The 18,013-nt window shown below is 37.8% G+C and overlaps 1 protein-coding gene across 1 annotated transcript in view; it reads right to left on the bottom strand.

Moving 5' to 3' along the window:
- Window positions 1-1,170: 1,170 nt before the first annotated feature.
- LOC134224923 (sialin-like) overlaps window positions 1,171-18,013 on the bottom strand; it is a 58,028-nt gene continuing 41,185 nt past the window's right edge. Inside the window, exons 3-5 of the mRNA XM_062704580.1 lie at window positions 1,851-2,978; window positions 1,552-1,793; window positions 1,171-1,483 (exon numbers count right to left, since the gene is read on the bottom strand). Of these exons, the coding sequence (XP_062560564.1) occupies window positions 1,289-1,483; window positions 1,552-1,793; window positions 1,851-2,978 (1,565 nt within the window). The 3' untranslated portion in view covers window positions 1,171-1,288. The remainder of the gene's footprint in view (window positions 1,484-1,551; window positions 1,794-1,850; window positions 2,979-18,013) is intronic.

Below are 18,013 nucleotides of genomic sequence, written 5' to 3'. Positions count from 1 at the left end.
AAACAAAAGATATTTTAGTTACTTGATAAAGATTGTCGCTTCGGTTCGCTTTGTTCTGCTGTCCGAAACATGTGTGGTATCAAACTGATAAATCGTATGTATTTTTCCTTCATTGACATTTAGATCCCCTATCCTCGCCAGCAAAAGATGTTCCGGACAGCGATGACAGCGACAATCTTTATCTAGTAACTAAAATATCTTTTATAAAAACCCAACTTAATTCACCGAGGGGTGATACTGCCTTTCTCGCATTTAGCCAAGACACCAACCTTATATGGCGCTTATATAGTTCGATTCCATTTTCTTAATAACTTTTAAACGCAATAGTTTATCGTTATCAAATTCAATAGTGATCAACAAGGCTTTGTCCCCAGTCGAATGCAACTTGTTGCGAGAAAATCGGAAAATCGAGAACATTATTCACATTGGTAACACTGGATAAGTACCGCTAGCAAAAGATAGATGGACTAACTAGTGACAATCGATGGAACGGGGGTTCGGTAAAACCACTCAACAATGACACGAGTGGTTAGAAGTTAAAATGTGTCTCAAAAGTACCAATAGTGATGGCCGGTGACGATGATGATTGTGACCAGTACTGGAATTTCTCATTCTCAATAGAGATGTCACGCGATGTTTACATACCTCCCCCATTCAATATCTATAGACACGCGAAAGATGAATGGCATGCTACAAAAATCTCAAAAAATATTTGTCCCGTGACAGGGCATGAAAGTGTGCTTTATTTTTGTGTTTATTAACACTTTCAGTGATTTAAAGGGTTAATTTATTGACTAGTCACTATTCTTCGCATATATGTTTTAAAATAATTTAGAAATTTCAATTGTAAAATAAAGTACAACATCCTTCCATGACTGCCTTTCATGCGAAATTGATCAAAGAACTCACGATTTTTTTTCCAATTGGTCTCCTGAAGTAGAAAAAGGGGCTTTGCTTTTTGTCTTATGACGATCAAGACCTTTTGCAGTACTGATTGTGACCTTTCTCAGCAATAAGGTGATCATTATTGATTAAACTATCTATGGAATTAGGTTGAAGAACTGCTAATATTGCTGAATCCACTCTTCATTAACAATAAAGCTTAAGATTTTCATTAAAAATGCTATAAGAACATGATGAACTCTTCAATGCTACGAAAGAGACTTAGAATTTATTTTCATAGTTTATTCAAAGGAAAAACATAAAACTATTTTGACTGAAATTCAAACAAAAATACTGATTTATAGATTGTAACATCTAATAAGTTTGGCACAGATTAGAATCAATGTCACTGCTTCTTGACATTGTTGCATTCACCGTTTTTCGATGCCTTCATATCCGAAAACTCCACTGCAGAAGGCTTCTCCTCGACTTCATTCCAGCTTTGAACTTTTCCCGATCCAAACACGATGAAGGTCAGTGCAGAAACTACGTAGATGCTGGCATTGATAAAGAAGATATGTTTCCATTGCTCCATCGTATTCTATAGAGTAAAAAAAATAAAATTATTAAATGGTTTGAATGCATTAAATGTTACAATAAATGTTGTACCTGCTCCGAGGTGAAATGAGCAACCAGCATAGGCGCAATGAAACCGGCAGTAGTGCCAAGGAAGCTCATCACTCCGTACAGTGTTGCGGCGAAGTTCGGGGCCAGATCTTGTGCATTTACGAGATTTGTTATGGTGGAAGCGCCGTTAACGCCAATACAGGCTATGATGAATCCTACGCATACGAATGGATCTTGGCCGAAGAATGGAAGCGCTACCAGTATGGCACCCGGTATAAAGTGAGCTGAAATGAGAATTTTTTTTTAGGATTTGAATTTAAACTTAGGATGTAGCTTCTTACAGAACAAGCAGAATGACTTTCTGATGGCTGTTGTACTCATGACTTGTTTTTGTCGAATAAGATCACCGATGTAGCCGAAGAAAAAGCCTGAAAACATTCGTGCCAGGTATGGCAAACTGGATAAGAATCCAGCCTTGGATAGATTAAAACCAAGAACTTCGTTCATGAACTTGGGCGCCTGTGTAATGAAGAAATTCATTCCCCAGAAGTTTCCATAGTGCAACATCAGTAGAGAAAGGAATGGCAGCGAAGTGAGTACCTTGCCGAAAGGTGGCCAAGTTTTTGACCTCGAAAGTGTTCCTCCGAACGAATCTTCGATGAATTGCCTCTCGGCTTCCGTTATGGAACTGTGTTGCCCTGGCGAGTCCACAATTAGGAAAACCCAAATAAATCCAATCAATAGAACGAAAAGAGCTGAAAAGTAGAACGAACACGGCCATCCATAGCGTTCGGTTATAACACCGGATATCGGCCACGTGACTACTGTTCCGAAGGTACTTCCTCCGGCAAGACAGGCAATCACTTTTCCTCTTTCGTTTGGCGGAATCCATCGCGAAATTAGATTGTGCAGACAGGGATACACGAAACCAGCCAGTAGCCCGATTACACCTCTTGATATGATGATAGCCCACGCACCCCACTCGGCAAGAAACGGTGTTACAGCAGTTGTGATAGCGCACCCGACGAACGATACAGTTATGAGCAGTTTAGGTCCGAAGCGCTCTGCTAACAGTCCCGCTGGTAGCGATGTCAGCAAATAACCGTAGAAATACGCCCCAAGAATGTTGCCCTGAGTTTTCTGATCCCACCGGTAGCGTGGGCCAAAGTTCTGAAGATCCGGACCCTTCTTCACTTCTGTTGATTCACTGGTGAAGGTCGTCTCATTCCCTGTGAAAGCGATCGTGTCATTCAAGTCGGGCAACAGCACGTCGGTTGCGGTGGCATTTTCAACTTTTGCCGCTTGATCTATGGCGGTCGTTGAAGTGATTAGGTTGGTCGTCTGATTGACGGTCGTTGTGTGTTGTACCATTGCCAGTAAATTTATTGACATGTTGACACGCAACATGAACGATGTTAGACACGCAATAAAGATCATTCCGGCCACTATCAGTCGCTTCGGGATGGTTCCTGAAAACGAAAATACAAAGCAAATTGAAACAGACTTTAATCGGAGGCGTTCGCTGAGTTATGCGAGAATTCGAGTGCTTATCGGGTGTTCGTGATTTGTTGAATTATGTCTACTATGGTTTCTTTTTTTTGCTGGTATAATAATAATAGTCAGTATCGCTAGTTTGTGTGTTATATTGTAGCTCGAGAACGTATTGAATTATATTTGTAGTAATTATCATTCCTTCCACGAGTGGCGCGAGGAGCGGGTGGACAGGCAGACATATCATATGAACGCAATTATCTGGTCGGAACAGTCGAAATATTGCTCATCCAATGATATCTTATAGTAGCAGTTCTAAACCTGGGGTACTCCTGGGTAACATGGGGGATTAATTAATCTTAAAATTTTATTACGATTATTCTACTTTTTATTCAGTTTATTTCTTTCATATGATGTTACTACAGATTTTTTTATGTTGAGCATATCTGTTGTCGTGAATAAAGATCACAGTTCTTATGGGGTGATTTTACAATCGCTGTTCAAAGGCCAAGGTCAAAATTTATTACGCCCATTTGAAAAATAGTCCATCAATTGAGATAGTGAACATTGATTTTCAAACACAACATAACATGTTGACGAAATCATAATATCTGCCTCGTAATTTAGCAGAGCAAGTTCTATGAAGTTTGGAACAGATTCTATAATGTGCACCACGTTCTTGTGGGCAAAATGAACTGGAACTATCTTGTGACAAACTCGGCGTCCATTTTGACATTACTATTAGAAAGCAGTGGAGCGCGAGATTTTTAAAATTGAAACATCGACATATTTCGCAGGGGTTAGGGACAAAAGGTCGAAAGACATAAGGTCGAAAGGACAAAAAGTCGAAAGACAAAATGTCGAAAGACAAAAGGTCGAAGGGACAAATGGCCGAAAAGGACAAAAGGTCGAAAGGGACAAAAGGTCGAAAGACGAAAGGTCGAAATGACGAAAGGTCGAAAAGGAGAAAGGTCGAAAGAAACAAAAGATCAATAAGATCAAAATTACACAATTTTAAACAATTAATTAAAATTCATTCAGTGAGTACAATGCGCGCGCCTGCGGCGTGCCCTATTTTGACAGATCGAAGTGACATTGAGAAAACCTTGATATCCATCTATTTTTTGCACTCATTGAATGCATTTTATTTATTTGTTAAAAATAGTAAAAAATAAAAGGGCAATTTTTTTGCCAACTGTATAGGACAACTCTGTCTCGCGCAATACAATTTTTTTTCTTTTCAAAAATCAACAATCTGCTTTATCTCTAACAAAACTATCTAGACAATCATAGTATTGTTTCATAGTAATTTCTCCTTCTTTGAAAAGGGTTCATTCTTCAACTTTGATTAATGATATGAGTGTGTTATTATTTCTGCTTGAAGTTAAATGCATAGCACAAACACCCAACTTGTTATCAACTTGTTCTTGATCAAAATTTTGTCCCTTTCGACATTTTGTCCTTTTCGACCTTTTGTCCCTTTCGACCTTTTGTCTTTTTCGACCTTTTGTCATTTTTGACCTTTTGTCCTTTCGACCTTTTGTCCTTTCGACCTTCTGTCCCTTTCGACGTTTTGTCTTTCCGATCGTTTGTCCTTTCGACCTTTTGTCTTTCGAACTTTTGTCCTTTTGACCTTATGTCTATCGACTTTTTGTCATAGATTCATTTCGCAGTTTTCAAGCTCCGGAAGTTCCTCCGGGAATTCCTCCGGAAGTTTCTCCGGGAATTCCTCCGGAAGTTTCTCCGGGAATTCCTCCGGAAGTTTCTCCGGGAATTCCTCCGGAAGTTTCTCCGGGAATTCCTCCGGAAATTCCTCCGGAAGTTTCTCCGGGAATTCCTCCGGAAGTTCCTCCGGGAATTCCTCCGGAAGTTCCTCCGGAAGTTCTTCCGGGAATTCCTCCGGAAGTTCCTCCGGAAGTTCCTCCGGGAATTCCTCCGGAAGTTCCTCCGTGAATTCCTCCGGAAGTTCCTCCGTGAATTCCTCCGGAAGTTCCTCCGTGAATTCCTCCGGAAGTTCCTCCGGGAATTCCTCCGCAAGTTCCTCCGGGAATTCCTCCGGAAGTTCCTCCGGGAATTCCTCCGAAAGTTCCTCCGGGAATTCCTCCGGAAGTTCCTCCGGGAATTCCTCCGGAAGTTCCTCCGGGAATTCCTCCGGAAGTTCCTCCGGGAATTCCTCCGGAAGTTCCTCCGGGAATTCCTCCGGAAGTTCCTCCAGAAATTCCTCCGAAAGTTCCTCCAGGAATTCCTCCGGAAGTTCCTCCAGGAATTCCTCCGGAAGTTCCTCCAGGAATTCCTCCGGAAGTTCCTCCAGAAATTCCTCCGAAAGTTCCTCCAGGAATTCCTCCGGAAGTTCCTCCAGGAATTCCTCCGGAAGTTCCTCCAGGAATTCCTCCGGAAGTTCCTCCAGGAATTCCTCCGGAAGTTCCTCCAGGAATTCCTCCGGAAGTTCCTCCAGGAATTCCTCCGGAAGTTCCTCCAGGAATTCCTCCGGAAGTTCCTCCAGGAATTCCTCCGGAAGTTCCTCCAGGAATTATTCCGGAAGTTCGTCCAGTTCCTCCAGGAATTCCTCCGGAAGTTCCTTCGGAAGTTCCTCCAGGAATTCGCATTTTCGTTCGAGGTACTCCCTGGGGTCTGCGAAGGTACCCCGGGGGGTACATGTACCCCAGGTTGAAAACCGCTGGTCTAGTAGCTTAAAAACTGTACCAAATAAATATCGACTGTACCAAATAAATTTGCATTTAACCATCACCTTGCTTAATCTTGATCGATTTGCGCAGTGAAACTCATGATTTTCTTAACAATTCATAAAATGGAAAATGCTTTTAAATCTGGAAATTGGGAAAAGTGAATGGAATTGATTTCATTCGCCTAACAAATCCATTTCAATCATTACACCTGACTTACTATATATCCCCATTTATAATACTTCACAAAAGATTTCCAGAACTAAAAGTTGCGTTCGATGAGTAAAAATTCAAAAGTGCAGCCCAATCGGGTTGCACGGAAAGCTGGCCTAGAGCTCTATAGATGTGCGAGAGTTTGGTTTTTATTATAGTTTATGGGCCTATACTGAGTTGCTCGATTTTGATGTAAGTGCTAGCGATGAATGCACGGGATTGGTTGGTTTTTCGATTTCTAAACTCTTCAACAATTATGAAAATGAATTTTCTTGTTGAATCCATTAAAAAAACGACTGAGATATCAATGTTCAAAGTCTATCATATTTTCGTGACGCTTTTCGATTTTTGTAATCGCAAAGTGTACCCCGGTCATGGAAACCCAGACGTAGTCTTACGTCAAAATCCTAGTTTCTGTTGTTGTATGAGAAGAAGGTGATTCCACACTTTTATCAATACAGAGACCGTAAAGCACATGCAATGACTCATTCGGTCAAATCGATTCGTGCTAGATTTTTTGGTCAAAATTACTGGCGCTTGATTTGAATCGTGCCTGAGTTTTAAGGTTAAGGAATTTCACATGCTGTATTAGTATTACATAGATAACGGTTAGTGTTTTGGCTGAACAGATGGATAATGGATGAATCAGCACTTTTATCAATATCGATTATTTGGATAATTTTCTAAAATGTTTTTCTAACAGATTGAGCTACAAATACTGTCACTCTACATAGATCATGTGATTGAGTTGATGACGATTTGAAAGTCTGAACAATTTCTCCGCCACAGAACGCAAGTCACGCATTTCAGTAGAACATCTATTATACAATCTTCTATCATTCTTTTTCTCTCTGAAAATTTCCCTAGTCCGTTTACTTGCCTTGTAATCCACGCTCCCGATCACTACCCCTAAATATACGCCTAATAATAACTGGTCTTGTCTGTTTGGTTGCGAGTGCCACTGTTTCGTTCGATTCATCTGGATCTGCATTTTGGTCCCCGGACTCAGCGACACCACCAATCAAAGCATTATTCAGATGTCTGCTTTCTTCCAGCTCAGCTGGATCGATTTCCGCTTCCGCCATTGGTGCCCGGACCATTTTCTCCCGCTTATGCGTGATTGTCGAAACGAATTTTCACTAGCTTTGATAGGTTTGAAATTCACACCGATCAGCCCACACAAGCGTCTTTAATTAACATTAATGACTCAGCGGTCAGAAATATCACATATCACTCCCCCAATTGGGTACTTTGAAATTCTTCGATTCTTTAGCGAATCTTCAGAAAACACGGATTGCGCTTCAACTTCGGGGCTGCACTAATAAGCATGTAACCACACAATTTTCTTATATTCTTCTATAAAAAAGTTATCTTTTCACACTTCATCTTATATAATTTCTGTAGGAGCTCGTGTTGAACTACGACTCATCACATGTTGAACACCTCTGTCCAGAATTATTTCGGTAGTTTGGTATCATTTAACATATATCTGGTGATTGACAAGTAGTTTTATAGGGTAGTTTGGTAAATAAACATTAGAATTTTTCTAATTTGTATTTTACTTAACACAGCTAAGTTTCAATTTTAGAACCTGTAACCGTTAAAACTTAAATTATCTTGTAAATGCTTCTTGTCTGTTGCCACTTGCGGTGATGTGACTCCTGTTAAACGTTCATTATACTACTGGTTTTCAAATACATCGTGAATCGATCGGATCCACCTAAAATAATGTCTGTTGCTTGGCGTTTTTCAACAGTCTTTTTCCATAGTGTGATTCATTCACTTAACAAGTTTATAGGGTAATTTGCTGTTTTATGGAGTCTCGATATTTTTAGACAATATTCTCTACAGAATGTACCACTTTCGTTTAAGAGACTTAAGAGAATCTACTCTCCATTTTAGAGCGGGCTCTATATCACCCGAAATTACATACAATTCAAAGAAGGCATAGCATTAAAACTATTTTTTATATTCTTATAAATTTTTACTTTGATTCTGTTACTCCTATACCTTACTGATATGTTTATATGGAGCGCAAGAAAATCTCGACCCATACACACTTGAGGGTCCTCCCTGATCTTGTGGTAAGATGCGCAACTACAAAACAAACCTAAACTGAAGGCGGCTGAGGTTGATTTAGTCGAAGTACATCGGGTACACCTTATGAAGAATACGAATGCAAAAGTAGAAACTTGACTTAGAAACCTCACAGTTAGTAACTGTTAGTTGCGTTAGTAACCACTTAGCTACGAGGTGGCAATGTCCTAATGGGGGATGTAATATCATAAAAAGAAGAGGAATAAATACACACTCGTAATTAATACGCTACCCGACTGATACACTTTTTCACGCTCTACGCTTATATTCGCGTATTACCGCCAATTATCGCTGCGCTAAATCGTGATATTTAAACTATGGATGCTGAACACGGAACAGCAAACCAACTCGATCTCGGGAATTTTTCACTAAATTTTGCTATTTGCAGAAACTTATAGGTCGTCAGTTAGAAATAGAATACAAGGATTCCGTTCTTTTCCGTTTAAAACAGAATATTAATCATTACAATTGAATGAACAACTAATTCATTATCGAGTTGTAACGAAAGGATTGACGATGTGCGGTTCTAACTCACCCGTAGGATTTTCGTCCAATTCGCTAAAGTTAACAAAAAACTAATCGTTCATAGTTTTTTTTTGCAAATGTGTCATTTGCCACACCCCTTTTGCCATTGTACCAGGCCCATTTTCACAGGGTTAGTACGCTCTGCAAAGTTTCAAAAACTGTTTCTGAGCTTAATTTTTTGTGATGTCTATTTTATTGTAAACTTTACCCGGCTAATGTGACACTCCGTCCCAAAATTACTGGCCAAAATTAGATGCAGTGTCCCAGTGCTCCGAGCGAAACGCGATTATCTCAAATGTATAAGGGGCTCCATACACGCTCTGACATATTGTACAACTTTGACTCCGCCCCAGGAAATCTGGTTCGGTCGGAGTAAAGTCCGACTTTACTCCGACCAATCCGAATTTCCTGGGAGCGGAGTCAACTTTCTTGTATTCAATAGATTAAGCCCGTTAGCGCGCGAGCCATTTTGATGGAAATTCCGCAGACAATGTCGGAGAATGTTATTTGCCACTGCACTATGGTCCAGGATACAGATTTACGCGGAAAGATGCATTTTACGCCAAAACTGTATTTTTTAGAAAAAACTGTTGTTCTACAAAATTGTTCGAAATAGTAAGGCCATCATTATGATTCTACCGAAAAATAGGGTGGCCCATCATATAAAAAAATAAGAAAATATTTTTTTATTTCTCGGAATATTTTCTGTAGCTCTTAAGTTGGCTGATTTAGAGCAATTTTACCTAATTGGATTAGGGTGTACCTTAAAAAACAGTATTTTTGATCTACTTTTTTTGTTTTAGATTTCTCGAAAAAGTCGTGTTCAGGTGACTTTTAGAGCTCAAAAAAATGCAACTTTTGATGGGTAAATATGCTCAATATCTTTTCTCGATCAAAAGTTATAATCGTTTTTCTGCCAAATTTCATTTTTTTCATAAGTTGATATCTCCGGTTAGGGCAGACCAAAAAAATATATTTACACGGCATTTGAAAGAGAAATTAATATTCTTTATTATGTCAAAAAATTGGGGATATGTTATTTTTTTATCTCAAGTCTACTAAATCATGTTTTTTTTTCAAATAAATTAATATAACTCGCCAACGGAAAAAGATACAGACAATATAGCAAAACACGCGTTTTGAAAAGCCCCAAAAGACTTCAGAATATGACATTCGTGAGAAATGAAAAATAAAAAATCTACAGCTTTAACACTTTTTATAAGTTTTATCATTAATATCGTATTGCAAGATTTACGAGAAAAGATGCATTTTCGGTCTGAAGCATACTTTTAAGAAACAAAGTTTGTTCTACAAAGTTGTTCTGGATACTTGGACCCTTATTATAGAGTTACCGAAAAATAGGGTGGGCCATTTTATAAAAATGTGAAATTTTTATTTTTTTTATTTTGAGGAATATTGACATAAAATGTTCTACAAAGTTGTAGCGCAGCTTTTTCCAATCCACTTTGCTATATAAACTTTTTATGTAGCTCTTATGTTCACTTGTTTAGAGTAATTTTACTTACCAGGATTGGGGTGCCCCTTAAAAAACAATATTTATGATCTGCTTATTTCATTTTTCATTTTTCACGGATGTCACCTTCTGAAGACTTTGGGGGCTTTTTAAAACGCGTGTTTTGCTATAAGAATATCGTCTGTATCTTCTTCCGTTGTCGAGTTATCAATTTATTTGAAAAAACATGATTTTAGTCAAATTGGTTAAACTTGAGATAAAAAAATAACATATCCCCAATTTTTTGACACAATAAAGAATATTAATTTTTCTTTCAGATGCCGTTTGAATATATTTTTTGGTCTGCCCTAACCGGAGATATCAACTTATGAAAAAAATGTAATTTTGACAGAAAAACGATTATAACTTTTTATCGGGAAAAGATATTGAGCATATTTACCCATCAAAAGTTGCATTTTTTTGAGCTCTAAAAGTCACCTGAACACGACTTTTTCTAAAAATCTAAAATAAAAAAAGTAGATAAAAAATACTGTTTTTTAGGTACACCCTAATCCAATTAGGTAAAATTGCTCTAAATCAACCAACTCAAGAGCTACAGAAAAAGTTTTTTAAGCAAAATTGATTGGAATAAGCTGCGCTACAACTTTGTAGAACATAACATGTCAATATTCTGAGAAATAAAAAAAATATTTTCTATTTTTTCTTATATGATGGGCCACCCTATTTTTTGGTAGAACCATAATGATGGCCTTACTATTGCGAACAATTTTGTAGAACAACATTTTTTTCTAAAAAATATAGTTTTGGCGTAAAATTCATCTTTCCGCGTAAATCTGTATCCTGGACCATAGTGCACTGCCTTACAAGCGGGAAGAAATGCAACAAAAATAAATAAGAGATTTTAAAAAATTAGATTTTACGTAAAACAAATCAAATGGAAAACGCATCATAAATGAAAAAAAAAATTGTTTTGCACTTTTTCCCAAAGAAATTTTGCCAAAAATCCAAAAAAAATTCACGCTAATCACGCTATAATCTAACACATCAGATTCAAAATAATTATTATCAATGAGAAAAAGTATATCTTTGTCGTCATTTTTCAACGAATTATAACTGAAAATCCATTTTTCACTCGAAACTTACGATCTGTTCGTAAAAAGACCGTTCTCAAATTGACATTTCAATTTTTATGGCTCAAATTCATCTGAGGGATTACTAGGTAGTAAATATAGTCACTACATGGGAAATAATAAGTAGAGCACTTGTTAATAAACAGAAAAATATATAACTTGTTGATGGCAATATAATTGCCACAGCCTTATAAATGGTTAAACCGCTCTTTGCGGAATCCCGATCAAATTGGGTCACGCGCTGGAACTGCTTTCCTTCAATTGTATTCAATAAATTAAGCCCGTAAATTTAAATGGATGCAATCACTAACATAAACCAAGCTTCCACGCCAAACGCCGATGCCACCGAAACAGTCCATTTTCGCAATTAAACCTTTCTGTTCAGAAAATGCTAGTCCTAAGAAGAACCAACTTTCTTTCCTCAATACTCTTTCCCAATAATGTAATAAAAGCATCGCCAGTGGCGGCACGGGATCGCAACAGAGCTATTTTCATAGTCAACCCTTTCTTCATATAAAATGCTGACTCTATGAGGTTGAATGATCTGCAGCAACACACCGAGGACCACCACCAATGCGATGGATTTCCGTTGAAAATGTTACCAGCGCCTCCGTGATGCTATGTCCGCTACGCTGCAATCGCTTTGATGCGTCCGCTCTGCGTGAAATCTTGTTCAAACTGAGGATTAGATCGAAACCCGCAAGTGATTGATTTTTGATGTCTGTGCTAGTGATGCATGCACGTGATTGGTTAATTTACCTATTTCTAAACTTTTTATCAATTTTCGATAATAAATAGTTAAAAATCCATATTTTCATATGAATACAAAGAAGCGTTGACTCATCCTTGATCGAATGGTCTATCATATTTTCGTGACGGTCCTTGATTTTCGCAATCGTGAAGAGTACTCGAATATAGAAAACACATACGTAGTCCTACGTCAAAATGGATCGTTCGATTGTACGACAATTCCCCAAATGCAATTTTCCCGAATACAATTTCCCCGAATAACAATTCCCCGAATTTAACATTTCCCCGAAAGCCTCTCTCTTCATTTTGAGTGCAGCACAAAGCGATGGGTAGCAGCGATGGTGGCGAGTAAAGGCGTATGATTGTCGATCAAGAGGTAGTGAGTTCGAATCTCAGTTTGGCCTAGGATGCTTCTGGGTTGGAAGGATTTTTGGCTTCTTGTGCACAGTGTATCCATTGTACTTGCCAAACAAGACATTCATGCAACTGGCAGGCACGGAAAAGCTTTTAATAGATTGTACGACAATTCCCCGGAACCTAATTCCCCGAATGCAATTTGCCTGAATGTAACAATTCCCCGAAAAAAGTACCTCTTGCAAACATATCTTCGCAATCGACTGTATGCGTCCGAAAAGAGCAGCGTTCAAGAGTGTCTTATTGGACATTATCAGCCCAATATTCTTTGGTAGTATTAGATGCTCTTCATCCTCTAAGATCTCCAAGTGATTTCCAAGGATGCTTTTATTCTAAAATAGTCAAAAAACGGCTGTATTTTTAAAAGTAGAATCGAAAACAGCAATTCCGATTGAAGGCGCTTTGTAATTTTTTTTCTATCTTCGATATCAAACTTATGTCCTGGTTTTGGTCAGGCTTCCAGAGCGCACATTGCGCATCGTGAGCCACATCGAAATTTGTCGCACGCTCCCAGATGGGTCGTGTAGGTGAGACGAGACTTTTACGGTCTCTCTCTCATTCCCTTCATCGCATCTCACGTACATGGCAAATCTGCGTGCTATGCGATTTATTTACGCATCACATTCTACGAAGCGTGTGCATCATGTTACTGTTTCGTATGCGATGTATCATGATACCCAGCTCATGAGATGGTCACATGTGCTGTTTCGAGTCGTATCAGCTGTACCACCATATGGAATAGCATTGTCAATGAAAACGGAAGAGAACCAAACGAGAGCGCGATATTTATCATTTTCAGCTTCGTGGAATATGGTGGGTGTAGCAATGACTTATACTTGGGAACAATTCATTTTACTGTTATTTGAATATCATTGTAAACTTGCAACTTTGTAAGACATTTGAAGTTTTAACATATAATATAATATGAAAACGATCTTCATAAATTATTGTCGTGGAAACTAGTGCGACGGTTGTAAATGAAAAGTCTTTCGGAATAACTTTGTTTTTTCTTTTGGGCTGTAAGTCTCGCTAGTAAAGCCAAAAAAAAATGTTTTTCGAGAAAAGACAAAACATATTTTTGAAGCCACCAATTAATTGATTTTGACATCAACTAAGTAAGAATGAAGAAAACCAATACATAAGCCTTTTTATCGCCTAGAAAAGATAAACAATCGCTTCCTAACATACCGTAGAATACCGTCATCGGATGTGATAATGTGCCAAATGTGGGTAAGAATAAGCCACTGTTTCAACAACTGTCAACCTGGAAACTGATTCCCTAAAGTGACCACAACCTTATTAATTAGGAACTCTTGTAATATGGGTATTTAAATTCATGGAACATGCTTTCATAAGTAGGGTAAGACGGTATAATGTGCCCCACCTGGCCAAAACGGCCCCCTTTGATTTCTAGAAAACTGTAACTAATCAAGGCTCAAAATCAGTTGAATAAATATTTGAAAAAACATCATACTATGTAAATGTGAAAGTATTTTTGTATAACATAATGAAAATATTTGCAAAATTCAAAAAGGTACAGTTTTGATGTAACTTTCAATGTTAGTTAGCTCAACATTCTGGAGCGACGCTAGCATACTGTCCGCAAAACTTGCATTGGGAGACTCAGTTGGGCAACAAAATAACTTTTCTCAGTAATTGATATGATATAAAATTACTTAAAAAATGTAACGTTTTTCGAAAACATGTTTCACTGGTCAAACCGCCCCAGGGTAGGCAGGACGATATGCCCTTACCAACTGCACACAAGCGCGGCGAGCTTGTAGCAGTTGCTCCCAAATTATTTGGAAACTATTGAAATGTGATTCAAACCTGCTTAAATGGACTTTTGTTGGTTTTTCAATGTCAAGCACATGGGATTGATAAAATACTAATGAAGGGCTATGGAACGTCTTTGGTTAAGGTGGGGCGTATTGCCTAGGCACTTTTTGAAATCAATTTTTTCGCGACTTTTCAAAAAAGCTTTATTACGTGTTATCTGTAATATTTTTATATGACTACTCACGGGCAATGCATTTGTGACTTCCTGGACAACCAAATAACACAAAGTTTGCAAAAATTGCGTTGATAAGTAAAAAGTTATCAAATAGTTGCCTTAGGGGGGGGGGTTGGCATATTATACCGTCTCACCCTAATCGAGCAGATTATCGTTGTCTATGGGCCACACATTTATCGAAAGGGATCCTGACATTATGGGTCCCATAATTCTTGGAATTGTTTCTGCGTAGCTGGGGTGACTACAACCCGATTTGAAAACAATTAACTTTCCCGTACTTGATGTTTCCCTAGTAACATTTTAAGTTTTATAACGCTCTTGAAGACCATTAATTACTCTACAAGAGTATTATAAAACCCGTATAAAACCAAAATGTTACTAGGGTTTGTAACCCGAAGTGGTCTGTAACTTATACGTCTGTAAGTTTATACTAAGATAAGTTACTAATTTCAAAATTTTACCTTTCTTACACGATATTCTCTCCAATTCTGTTTTTTTTTTCAATATCGAGCGATGAGTACACATCGACAGTATATCCTGAATTAGTTAGTTGAACATACAGGACAGGTTGACAGGGGAGGAGGTTCGGTTGTGGGCACCCTTTTGTCTTTGATCCACAACTTTAGCCCTAGTTAATCTTATGCCGACATTTGTATACCAATAGAAAGCTAGACTAATAACCTAACTACTAGTGAGAAAATAGTTTGATTTCATCGGTTTGAAAAAATATTGGCAATTTTGCAAATTTGACATTTTTGGACATTTCAATTTTGTGGTTCGGTTGTTGGTACCCTGTGTAAAACCAGAAACAAATAACCATGAATAGAAACCACCCAGATTTAAAGAAAAAGGAATAATTTATTCATTATAAAAGCCAGGACGCACTAAAAAAATCAGATCAATCCACCTAGCAGTGATGATGCCTTCATCGGTGCATTAGGGAGGATATTGAAAAAAATCACATAAGAAGAGTCTAAAATAGCACTTTATGTAAATGGGTTTCAATTTTTCATTGATTTACGTTTTATTGATATACCTCACAGTATAGTATTTGTTCCGATTTTTACTTAAAATTGAGATAATATGAAGCTTTGATTTTGGACTAAAATATTTTTTATTGTGGATTAGAACGGTAATGTCCCAGTGGGGGATGTAGTGCCAATAAAAAGATGAGAAGAAGAAGAACGGATGTGGCTCTAGAATCAGACGATATTCAGGTGCGGTATATCTTGGGGTTTGATCTGGACACTAATGACACAGACCACATTACTCCAAGTAAAATACTAATTGCATTAGTAAAAATGAGAGCTAGGAATATTTTTTAAGTTTTTTTGGCACACATTTGAAATTGTTCTAATTCTCGTCCGATTAAGAAAATTGTTTTGAGCTTACAATTAAGGTACAATCACAGACATACAGACGTAACTCTTCATACAAACTGTTCAAAAAATTATCGTCATTCACTTTTCAGAAAACACTACTGCCATCTGTTGTCAGAACCGCGTGAAACACAGTTGGCCATGATTATTTCCAATTTGACGTTTGCTACTAATGCATACATCTATATCAATAATCATCATCATCATCATCATCATCAACACAGAAAACATTCAGCAGCATATACACTAATCAAATGTCAAAGCGATTGAACACTAGTGACTTTCTTGGCACAATCGCGTATCACAGATGTATTTCAAATCAACCGTTGAACACGTGAACGATGTTGAAATGAGAAGTGTTACGTCTGTTTGTCTGTGGTACAGTTAAGTGGTGGAATTATATGGGATTGTACAAACTCGTCTTATGACGAGTGTCTCGTCCGATACCAAATATTAAATTTTTAAAATCTATAATAATGCTTGTTAAGCTAGTATAGTAACCAGAAAGAATGGATTAAGTATAAATATTGATGATTTTTTTAGTAATACATAGCTGAAAAACAAAGCCTTGAGCTATTGTGAAGCAAAATTATAGTCATCTGAAAAAAATGGGCAAATTCCAAAATTCATGTAAAACCGCAAAAACACGACCTACCCTTAGAATATTAGATCAAAAGCTCAAACCATGCCTCCCAGCTCATTTTTAATCAAAGAATGTTATTGGTATGCATTTTGTTCGCAAACGATAATTTCCGCCGGAAATAATAATTATTATATGTAAATTTCACATATAATGCACTTAAATAACTTCAAATGCAATGATATGAGAATGCTTATATCATCTACCAAACGAAAGCGAAAGTACAGATTTGATAGTTCCGTTAGGATATGGCAGGCAGGGAGGTTTTATAAAGAAATAGATATGAAAGCGAGCGGAGGGCAATTTTTGTGATGATATAAAACTCACAACCATATCATTACAAAAAGCTAAAAGCATTCAACTTCTCGCGGAAGTAGTACAATCCTCTCATTTACTTCATGTGACTGATAACTCTATTTTTTTTAGTTAAAAGGCCAAATTTGAACTCAATCTTATCGAATTTTCCTTTCTCAAATATGTCCATTTTGTATAAAAATCAATGCCTGACGATGAACTCATGAATTTCAATATAGCAAGACCGAGCCTATGTCGTCATTAAAAAACAATATTTAAAAAAAAATAGTACCCGGGACATCCTGGCTACGATCTGGCGATGGGCTAAACAATAGGATATAAGTAGCCTGAGCAAGACAGTACAAGCTTAAGCTTATACAAACAAACCAACTGATTCCCTACTTATACGTGATTGATGTACGAACATTCTCTCACACATCGTTGTAGTATCTTCGCAAATAATAAAACGTCGAAGCACATGAGCTATCTCGATGCGCTATTGCACATGAGCTTGTCTCACAGGCATCTCAAAAATAAGTACAGTGAGTAGGAGATGCGATGAGATTTTGCTTCATGTGGCACATCGTAAAACGAAGTGCATGCGACAAGGCACACACGTTTAACTAAAATTGTGTATGCTCTGTTGTTGCGTCTCTCCGAAACCAAAAATAAATGAGCCGAGCTGTCGCACCGCTCACGGTCGCATCCATGTATGCGTGAGATTTTTGGAAGCCTGAAAGTTTTGGTTTTAGTGGGTCGGGTGCTCTTATACAAACACTACCTGAGTTTACTTACTCAGGTGTCTGTTTGTAGGTTCCCGTTTACCCTTGCACAAGAAGAAAAAACATTTTGTCTCTACTCTGGGGTCAATATGACCCAAGGCCACTTTGAAAGGCTGCCATTTTTTTAGTTTTTAATTGATTCTCATAATTTTAAATCTTGAAAATAAGCGCTACAGTGTATTTTTATCAAAAAACTTACGTTGTCTGTGCTCTGGGGTCATATCGACCCAAAATGAAATGGTTATAATTTTTTTTTGGTTTTGCCAATTTTTGAGTTTTTTGGGCTGTTTCGAAAGATAGGCGGCTAAAAATAAGCGGAGGAGGAAGTAAGCTACGATGGTGGAAAGACGTGATTTTTCTTCCGTCAGAAAAAAAATCGAAGAATAGAAATACCTAAGGTTTGAGAAAATTTTATAATGTGGAAACTCTGGAAGTTACCTGCCGCCCCGTGTTGAAGCTGAGGAGACTGGCACAGTGAACGACGTAAGGATTTTTCGCGGCCGGAGCTCGAACAGTGAAAAAGGAATTGGATGCGGCAATTATATTTCTCAACGGAAGATGACGACGATATTGACTACCTTCAGTAATGTGCAATGGGAAATGTCTAGGATGCATCA

The sequence above is a fragment of the Armigeres subalbatus genome, chromosome 3 (genome assembly GCF_024139115.2).
Source record: "Armigeres subalbatus isolate Guangzhou_Male chromosome 3, GZ_Asu_2, whole genome shotgun sequence".
NCBI classification, from domain to species: Eukaryota; Metazoa; Arthropoda; class Insecta; order Diptera; family Culicidae; genus Armigeres; species Armigeres subalbatus.
The sequence above is the reverse complement of the archived record's forward strand: the minus strand, read 5'-3'. Positions and strand labels throughout refer to the sequence as shown.